This window comes from Penaeus vannamei, chromosome 40 (genome assembly GCF_042767895.1).
Source record: "Penaeus vannamei isolate JL-2024 chromosome 40, ASM4276789v1, whole genome shotgun sequence".
NCBI classification, from domain to species: Eukaryota; Metazoa; Arthropoda; class Malacostraca; order Decapoda; family Penaeidae; genus Penaeus; species Penaeus vannamei.
Genome location: NC_091588.1, coordinates 17,642,067 through 17,652,398, shown reverse-complemented (window position 1 = coordinate 17,652,398; position 10,332 = coordinate 17,642,067). Strand labels below are relative to the sequence as shown.

The 10,332-nt window shown below is 46.7% G+C and overlaps 2 protein-coding genes across 3 annotated transcripts in view; both read right to left on the bottom strand.

Moving 5' to 3' along the window:
- Positions 1 to 1,116: 1,116 nt before the first annotated feature.
- LOC113818780 (octopamine receptor beta-2R) overlaps positions 1,117 to 10,332 on the bottom strand; it is a 194,241-nt gene continuing 185,025 nt past the window's right edge. The window contains exons 3-4 of one of the 2 annotated variants that reach the window (XM_070117199.1): positions 5,742 to 5,832; positions 1,117 to 3,290 (exon numbers count right to left, since the gene is read on the bottom strand). In XM_070117199.1, coding sequence (XP_069973300.1) covers positions 1,370 to 3,274 — 1,905 coding nt within the window. In that variant the 5' untranslated portion in view covers positions 3,275 to 3,290; positions 5,742 to 5,832 and the 3' untranslated portion in view covers positions 1,117 to 1,369. The remainder of the gene's footprint in view (positions 3,291 to 5,741; positions 5,833 to 10,332) is intronic. The other variant, XM_070117198.1, reaches the window with a different exon arrangement.
- LOC138860268 (uncharacterized) lies at positions 5,854 to 7,005 on the bottom strand. The gene has a single exon (XM_070117466.1). The coding sequence runs from the start codon at positions 7,003 to 7,005 to the stop codon at positions 5,854 to 5,856; it is 1,152 nt and encodes a 383-aa protein (XP_069973567.1).

Below are 10,332 nucleotides of genomic sequence, written 5' to 3'. Positions count from 1 at the left end.
AAAGTAGAACTATCACAGTAATTAAAAAGTGAGAGGATCACTGTGCTCCGCACTAGAAAGTTTTTTTTTCTGAGTACAGTTTGCATGCAGTTACATCAGTAGATTAATTTCTCTGTATATATTGTTTTCAATTTTCTTTTACAAGGTAAAGTAAATCCCGAAGCATTTTTCGATTTCGGAATTTTCTACAAATCACTGTATGCATGACAATCTATTAGATCAAGTGACAATGCTGTTGTTGCTAGCCAGTGAAAGAAAGAAGAAAATACGATTTCGAGCAATAAATTCCCACCAGTGACAGATTATCTTTGGCACCGGTTAGAACGGGCACTGTGCACCTTTCTTGGGTACTGCTGTGCCAAAGGGTCGCAATGCTTCGTCAAGTCACACGTCATGACAGTGATGACAATGCTGATGACGATAATGGGCGTCTCTGAGAAATCATATCATATTTGGTCATACACATATATCGTAGTAGTCGGTGGGCTATGATATAATGTAACAATACTCATATAAAGACGCGTGTATATATATATATATATATATATATATATATATATATATATATATATATATATAATATATAATATATGTATATGCATATATATGCATATATATATATATATATATATATATATATATATATATATATATATGCATATATATATATATATATATATATATATATATATATATATATATATATATATATATATACATATACATATATATATATATATATATATATATATATATATATATATATATATATATATATATATATATATATATATATATATATATATATATATATATATATATATATATATATATATATATATATATATATATATATATATATATATATTTGTGTGTGTGTGTGTATACATATATTTTTTCAAACACCTTAAACGAATCTTGTCACTTCAAAATGCGACAGTCCATTTCCATTTCCTGACAAAGACACATCTATCAGAGAAAGAGCAAGAACGGTCTATCCTCCGTGACCGCCTCAGACCGACCCCAACGACAAACGCCCCGACCGCTGATGTCTGCAGAGATGATGAGAAAAATAAGAAAAGACCTCTCACACTGAACCTCCGATCAACACTTTCATTTCTTTTCTTTGCTTGTCTTTGCGTCCCTCTTCGTCCTTCTCCATCAGGGCAGGAATCTCTCCACGGCGTCTAAATATCGGCGAACCGTCCCTCCTGACGGCGACGGAGAGGAGAAACGAGAGCTGGGAGTGCCCAGATCAAGGGCTGCCAGGTAGGGTGGGCGGCCAGGCCTTGTTTCCACCGGGAAGGGGACAGGGGCGGGGCTCGAGTGCCAGGGTGAGGGTGGCCATGCTAGGGTGTCCAGGGCGGCCCTACACGAAGACGCCCGAGGGCTGGCGCGGGCGGCAACAGGTGAGGCGCTTGAGGGTGCGGTGGAATGCCTCGCGGAAGTCGGTGCGGAAGTAGGCGTAGATGAAGGGGTTGAGGGTGGAGTTGAAGTAGCCGATCCAGAAGAGGGCGGTGACGACGGCGTGCGGGCAGCGGCAGGAGGAGCCGCAGATGTTGATGCTGACGTACCAGGTGAAGAAGGGCAGCCAGCACAGCACGAAGGCGCCCATGATGAGGCCGAGCGTGCGCGCCGCCTTGTGCTCGCGGCGGCCCACGGGCGGCGGCCCTGGCTTCGTGGTGACGACGGGCGTACTGTGCATGCGCCGCCCGCACGGCACCAGCGAGCCGTGGCGCGAGGGGCCGTGCCACGACGCCGTGCTGCCCTGCCGCGAATGGCGCCAGCTCGTGCCGCTGTTGCTGCCGTTGCTGGTGCTCGCCTTGACGCTGTTGTTGGCGCCGGCGGCGTAGCCCGACACCATGAGGCCGCCGCCGCCGCTGCTGCTGCGCGAGCTGCTGCTTCCGGAAGGCCCCGTGGAGGGCACGCCCGAGGACGTGGTGGTCACAGAAGCCGTCGACGACGTGTCGCTTAAGGTCTTCATGAGGAACTCCTGGTGGCGTGTGGCGGGGGTGAAGGGCGTCGCCTGCAGCGCCACCAGGAGTTGCTGCCGTGCCATGGCGGCAGCGGCGACGTCCTGCTGCTGCTGCGACGCGGCGCTGAGCCTGATGGAGGTGGAGTAGGCAGCCGAAGAGGCAGAGGAAGCACGAGAGAGGAGCGCTCGCTCCTGCTTGCGTGCCTCCTGGAATATCCTGTAGTACATCACCACCATGACCGTGCACGGCACCCAGAAGGACACGGCGGATGACACAAGGGCGAAAATAGCGTTGACGACGAAGGCGCAGACGAACGGCTCGGAGTCTCGCTCCTGCAGGTGCGTCGCCGTGGTGTACCAGCCGAGGAAGATTGGCAGGAAGGAGATGAGCGTGGGCGCCAGCCAGCAGTGGGCCAACATGATGGCCAGGATGCGTCGGGTGATCGTGAGCGGGTACTCGAGCGGCCGCACGATGGCGTAGTAGCGGTCGACGCTGATGCAGCACAGGTGCAGGATCGACACCGTGGAGAAGTAGACGTCGAAGCTGTTCCAAAGGTCGCACATAACCCTGCCGAAGATCCAGCGGCCGCCCGAGAGTTCGACGGACGCGTTGAAGGTCATGGCACAGAGCGCCACCAGCATGTCGGCGGTGGCCAGGGACACGAGGAGGTAGTTGGCCGTGGAGTGCAGGCGGCGGTGCAGGGCGACACTGACGATCACCAACACGTTGCCCAGCACGGACACCGTGATGATGCCCACCATCACCACCGCTTTCACCACCGTCAGGCACACGTCCGTCGCGCTCCACGAGCTGACCTCCAGCACCTCCTCGACGACCGTCTCATTCTCCTCGTCGAAGGGGCTAATGGTCTCGAAGATGAACGCCGGGAAAGTGGCGTTCTTGAGGTTGAGAAGGCCATTGTTGCTGCGACTCACGCTGCCGTTCACGAACGGATCGCTTGCGACGTCGTACTCAGGGCCGCGACCCGGCTGGGTCTCGTTGCCGTCAGCGTCGGCGGCGGACGCGTTCGTCGGAAGACATGGTTGGCCGACGGTCGGAGGGGCGGCGCTCGGGGCGGAGGCGCCGGCGGTGCTGGCCGGGCTGGCGTCGCTGGTGGCGGCGCTGAGGGCGGTGGAAGACTCGACAGAGGTAGCAGGGGCGGCGGGGGAGTGGACTGTTGGCGCGGTAACATTCAAAGCAGCTGCGTTGCCGATGCAGAGGAGCAGCAGCAGCAGTAGTGGCGGCGACAGAGGCTGTGTGTTGCGGTGCAGGGGAGGCAGGCGCGCAGTGGTGGGCATAACCCCTGCCCGCTTCCTGGAACACGAAAAGGGGAATGAACAAGATGCAGAAAAAAAGAAAATGCTTTTCCATTTCTATATTTCTAAGGGTCATCCATTTCTGTCATCATTTTTATGACGCCTCCACATCATGAGGGTAGGGGGTTAATCTCCGGCGTAAGATTTTTAGAACATAAAATGAAGAACCGGATATAATTAAGTATTACAAATTATTTATTGCCTTCGTATCACACTGTCGAAATCTAGACTGGAAGACGTGCGGCAGATGAAATATTTTATTTCAAATGAAGACACTTGAACACATTTGTTTTAGTATTGATTCTGTTTTCATGAAAGTCCCACGGACAAATTTCCTATATGTCAGGACACGGTGTCCTATAACGGGTGCCTGCTATAATCTGTCTGAATCACTGTATTCCCTTAGACGTCGGAGATCCTGTGGCAGAGGCCATCATTTTCATCTTTTTGCTTTGTGTACTCTCTGGACGGGGGGGGGGGGTACCTTTGTACACGTGAAAATGATGAAAAAATGGGTGACCCCTAATCTTGGTGAAGTTTCATGAATTAGTTTTTTTTTAATCAGATGTGTCCATGCACAGTAAATATACTATTCTTACTACTACTTGTAGTAACGGCAATGAAAAAAAATTGCAATGAGAATAATGATAGTCATAACAGCAATAATAGTAATAATGATACTGTGAAAATAGTGATGGTATGAATAATACTATTGATGATAATAATGGTTCTAGTAATAATAGAGATTATTATAATCACCATTATTGCAACATTAACAAAACCAGCAACATCAACAAGAATAACAAGAATAATAATGATAATAATGATCATGATGATAATGCCAGCAGCAAAAAGTGTGGTTGCGAACTCCCCCTAGACCATGGCTGATCGAAATACAAATTTTCGTCTTGCCACAAATGAAATTCATTTGCGGATGTATTTCAGACGGAGTGAATTCATTCAGAACAGAAACGAAGCTTCAGTCATAGGATTTGTGTCATGCAGAGGATAATTGAAGTGACACGAGACAACTCATTTGTAGTGACGTGGCTATCAGCAGTGCAGCGCTTACTTAGTCCCCTGCCAAGTAATATGACAGCTGGCATACATTCTCGTGCAACAATGAATTATACTCATGTGATTACAAGAGCATGACCAATGTCAGTGTGGCATAAATCGATCTGTCTGTCAAGTTACCATGATGTTTATTCGAATGAGAATTTATGTGATGTGACATTGCAATTGATTTTGTAATATCGAAGATTATGCTGAGGCTACAACCGGCAAAACGAAATTGAGATTATAATGAAAATAATGATATATACGCGATGTGTAGTATAAACGCCGGGTATAGTAGATTAGAACTGAATTAGTGCATCTGGTTTTCAGATTAGCGAAACACATAACACGAATAACAAACATTTACGGAATCGTTTTCAGGTTTATTTCTATGTTCTCTATTGTGTTATCAGAGATATTGTTTTTTTCTCAGCTGAGGGGATCCATTAGAAATATGGATAGTTGTACAAAATTATCCCATTAATTTATATTCGCTCATGGTCTTTGGCTGGAGAGTTCAAATGGGACAAGTTTTCATTGTGCAGACCACACGTACGGAAGTTTGATAAATTATTCCGGTATTTTTGTTGGCTCTGAATGCAGTTAAAACTAACATGCCTAAACATTCAGCCAGCCAACACACATTTATATAGACAGAGACGTACAGCACTCACGCACAAAAAAAAAAAAAAATCAAATGTATTCACAAAGGCTAAGGGAAAGACATTCTCTCTCTCTCACACACACACTCATGCACACTCTGTCACATACATAGACACACATACACACACACTTTCTCTCTATCTCTTCCACACACACACACACTTATACACACACTCTCTCTCGCACACATGCAATTTCTTTCTCTCTTTCTTTCTCACACAAACACATACACATAGTCTCTCTCTCTCACACACACATACACTCACTCTCTACCACACACAAAAACACAGTCTTTCTCTCGCTTTCTCACACACATACGCACACTCATACACTCACTTTCTCTTTCTCTCTCTCACATACACATACACACACTCTTACATTCACTCTCTCTCTCTCTCTCACACACACACATACACACACTCTTGCATTTACTCTCTCTCTCACACACACATACACATACTCTTACATTCACTCTCTCTCACATGTACACACTCTTGCATTCACTCTCTCTCACACACACATACACACACTTTTACATTCTCTCTCTCTCTCTCTCTCTCTCCCTCTCTCTCATACACACACACACATGCAATCTCTCTCTCTCTCTCACTCAGAACACGCAAAGACACCCATCCCGTCCCTCTCCCCCATCATACCAACAAAAATCAAACGAATAAAGTGCGCTACACAATACAACTATAGCAACATCACCTTTGCGAACACACACCTAAAAAACCGCTGTCTCACCTAGGCGGTCAGCAGGACGCTCCAGCGGAAGGTGACTCTCGGTTCTTGCGCCTCGTCCCTGCCATGTTCACCTGTCGACCAGAGAATGGGTGTCAGGGCTTTGTTGAATTAGGGCGTGGAAGTGGTAGGTTTCGATAAAATAGGGAACATGTTGAAGGTGTTGGGGCTCCGTTGAAATAGGGAACATGGGGTGAAGGTGTTGGGGCTCCGTTGAAAAAGGGAACATGAGGTGGTGTTGGGGCTCCGTTGAAATAGGGAACATGAGGTGAAGGTGTTGGGGCTCCGTTGAAATAGGGAACATGAGGTGAAGGTGTTGGGGCTCCGTTGAAATAGGGAACATGAGGTGAAGGTGTTGGGGCTCCGTTGAAAAAGGGAACATGAGGTGGTGTTGGGGCTCCGTTGAAATAGGGAACATGAGGTGAAGGTGTTGGGGCTCCGTTGAAAAAGGGAACATGAGGTGGTGTTGGGGCTCCGTTGAAATAGGGAACATGAGGTGAAGGTGTTGGGGCTCCGTTGAAAAAGGGAACATGAGGTGGTGTTGGGGCTCCGTTGAAATAGGGAACATGGGGTGAAGGTGTTGGGGCTCCGTTGAAATAGGGAACATGGGGTGAAGGTGTTGGGGCTCCGTTGAAAAAGGGAACATGAGGTGGTGTTGGGGCTCCGTTGAAAAAGGGAACATGAGGTGAAGGTGTTGGGGCTCCGTTGAAAAAGGGAACATGAGGTGGTGTTGGGGCTCCGTTGAAATAGGGAACATGGGGTGAAGGTGTTGGGGCTCCGTTGAAATAGGGAACATGGGGTGAAGGTGTTGGGGCTCCGTTGAAAAAGGGAACATGAGGTGGTGTTGGGGCTCCGTTGAAATAGGGAACATGGGGTGAAGGTGTTGGGGCTCCGTTGAAATAGGGAACATGGGGTGAAGGTGTTGGGGCTCCGTTGAAATAGGGAACATGGGGTGAAGGTGTTGGGGCTCCGTTGAAATAGGGAACATGGGGTGAAGGTGTTGGGGCTCCGTTGAAAAAGGGAACATGAGGTGGTGTTGGGGCTCCGTTGAAATAGGGAACATGGGGTGAAGGTGTTGGGGCTCCGTTGAAATAGGGAACATGAGGTGAAGGTGTTGGGGCTCCGTTGAAATAGGGAACATGGGGTGAAGGTGTTGGGGCTCCGTTGAAAAAGGGAACATGAGGTGGTGTTGGGGCTCCGTTGAAATAGGGAACACGGGGATAGAGCTTGGTTAAAACAAGACACATAGGGGTTAAGGAAGGAGATAGAATTTGGTTGAAATAGGGAGCATTGGGGGTTAGGAAGGAGACAGAGCTTGGTTGAAATAAGATAAATGGAAGACAGGAAGGAGATAGAGCTTGGTTGAAATAGGAAGCACGGAGAGTCAGGTCGAGGATAGAGCTTGGCTAAAGTAGGGAGCATGGGGGATAAGGAGATAGAGCTTGTTTGAAACAGGGAACACGGGAGTATCAAGGTATCAATAAAATAGGGAACGTGGGAGTCGGGAAGGGACTATGACCGCTGAAATAGGGAACACGGGAGTCAGCAAGGTGTTAGGGCTTCACTGAAATCATGAACGTAGGGATCATAAACGTCTTAGGCATCAAGAAGGATTTGGGGCTTCGAAGAAGACTAATTCCTATGACTCGCTTGAAAGATTGTCCTTAGCGATTTCGTCTTTGACTCGGTGTTGCCACTTTTCAATGGAATACTTGAATAGTAGCCTACAAATATTCACATAGTAAAAGACCCTGTGATAATAATTTAGAGTAGTAATATGATAAAATTACTATTGCAGTACCTTATGTTTATGATTAAAATGTCACCCATTTTCTATTGTTTACGTGGCATCCTCTCCATCTGTTGTCACTGCGGCGCTGAAACGGCGCGGCGCCATTGTTGTTCATCTGCGAGAAAACTGCAAGCGATCGCGGAGGAAACGACTCAGTTTGCGTTTGACAGAAAGTAAAAAAGTGGCATGAAGGATTTTCTTATCATTACTGATGCAGAGTTGTCTTTAACAGCTGTGAAATTTGTTGTCGGCGTCTCACAAGGACAATTCAAAGACACTCCTTACGCGTGTGGGACACCTCCAGACCTGTCTTAAACATCGGCAGAGTCATATTAAGATCGTATGCTAAGGAGACCCGCGAGGAGTCAGACTTTTTTCTTTCAATGACAAATTTCGGTCTATGACCCTTCGAGAATACTGCCCTTACAAGACCTAATTATGATAATAACAGATCCCTGACCTCTTTGCAATACCTCTTGCACGTAAACTATTCCATTGTTTTACCAACTCCAAGACTTCCTCCCACCCTTTCTCTCTCTCTATCCCCTCCTTCTTCTTCCTTCTCCCTCCCCACCCTTCTTTAGTGCAGCTGACCTCGCTGACGCTAGAACACGTAGACCCACCTCGCTCTCCTGACGTCGGCCTAGCAGCAAACTTGCCAGTAACTTTATGCATCACCCTTGTAATTTCGAGATAAAAGATAAAATAACCTAAGCATCCCAATGCCTTGAATGAATTTCCCAATGTTGTGGTTACGCAAAAATTTGATATAAATACAAATACCCATGTGCATAAAACTATTCCTTTGTTTTACCATCTCCACGACTTTCATCAGAGACAAAAAAAAACATTGTAGACACCTTCGGTGTTGGGCGAAATAACATTTTCGTTCAGATATTTGTGAGAGCTGGGTAAATGAGAACGAGAGAGGGGGAGAGAAAGGAGGAAAAAAGAGGGAGAGGGAGAGGGAGGGTGAGGGTGAGGGTAATGGGGGTGGGTGGGAGAGGGAGAGGAGAAGAGAGGGATATATATATATAAATATATATATATATATATATATATTATATATATATATATATATAGAGAGAGAGAGAGAGAGAGAGAGAGAGAGAGAGAGGGGGGGGGAGAGGGAGAGAGAGAGGGAGAGAGAGAGGGAGAGAGAGAGGGAGGGAGAGAGGGAGGGAGAGAGGGAGGAGAGAGGAGAGAGAGGGAGGGAGAGAGGGAGGGAGAGAGGGAGGGAGAGAGGGAGGGAGAGAGAGGGAGGGAGAGAGGGAGGGAGAGAGGGAGAGAGAGAGGGATGGAAGGAGGAAGGGAGAGAGAGAGAGGGAGGGAGAGAGAGAGAGAGAGAGAGAGAGAGAGAGAGAGAGAGAGAGAGAGAGAGAGAGAGAGAGAGAGAGAGAGAGAGAGAGAGAGAGAGAGAGAGAGAGAGAGAGAGAGAGAGAGAGAGAGAGAGAGAGAGAGTGAGAGAGAGAGAGAGAGAGAGAGAGAGAGAGAGAGAGAGAGAGAGAGAGAGAGAGAGAGAGAGCGAGAGAGAGAGAGAGAGAGAGAGAGAGAGAGAGAGAGAGAGAGAGAGTGAGTGAGTGAGAGAGAGAGAGAGAGAGAGAGAGAGAGAGAGAGAGAGAGAGAGAGAGAGAGAGAGAGAGAGAGAGAGAGAGAGAGAGAGAGAAGAGGAAAGAGAGTCAGAAAAAAGGAGATAGAAGAGAGCAGGGAAGTGAGGAGAGTGGAAAGGAAGAGAGGGAAAAAAGAGGGGAGAGAAGAGAGGAGAAAGAAAATGAGGAGAGAGAAGAAGAGAGGAGTAGGAAAATGAGAAATGGAAGAGAGGGGAGGCAGGGGAGGAGAGAGATAATAAAGAGGAGAAGGGAAAAGGATGAGACATAAAGAGAAATAAGAGGAAGTGGGAAAAGAGGATAAAGAGAAGTGTGGAGTAGGAAAAAATAGCAAGAGCAGAAAGAATAGGACGATGAGAGAAATAGAGGAGGGAGAGAAAGAATAAGAGAAAAAACAGATAAAACAATGCACAATATATATCTGATTTAAGGGTTTGAGCCAGACGCGACTGGCACTAGCATAACGGTCTCTCTTTATATCTATCATATCTATTTTTCGGTCATTTCTGTTTGTCATTTTATCTCCTCGTTAGATAGGACGGCAATGTAGGGATAGATTTATTACCACTTTTTATCGTAAACAGTAAGTACTAACTAATTGTTATCATGACATCATGTAAAAGGAAATTGAAAAAAGTCATGGAGGTCTTTCATTCCACAAACGAGTAAAAACTGGAAATACAAGTTAAATGGAAGGCGATGCATGCTCTACTATGATTTACGATACGAGTTTGCTTTGATTTGTTTTTTTTAGAAAATTTTCACCTGATTCTCCTTCTCACGACATGGTGAATAATAATAATACGAAAAGTCAACTTAGCAGCCTCAAAAATGCAGTATTCAGACGCCAGTACATCCCTTCTCAAAAGGCATCACTCACACACACAAAACATCGCTCCGCACACACAATCACACGCAAGTGATGACACAGGGAGGTGTATTGCATCATGTTAAAAGTGCCTAGTTTATTTTCGTGTGTCCGCCGAGTCTATTCGGACACTGAGGACACATAATTCAGGGTCGTTCTCCCGTTCGTTCTCTTTTCTCGGGGATTTTGTGGAAGTGAAATACAGCATCAGTGGGACCATCTGATCTCAATGGATGTCGGAACGCGAGGCCCGACTGACCCCTCAGGCCCTCGAGTGAAAAACGGCGGCTTATCACCGTAGAGTTAT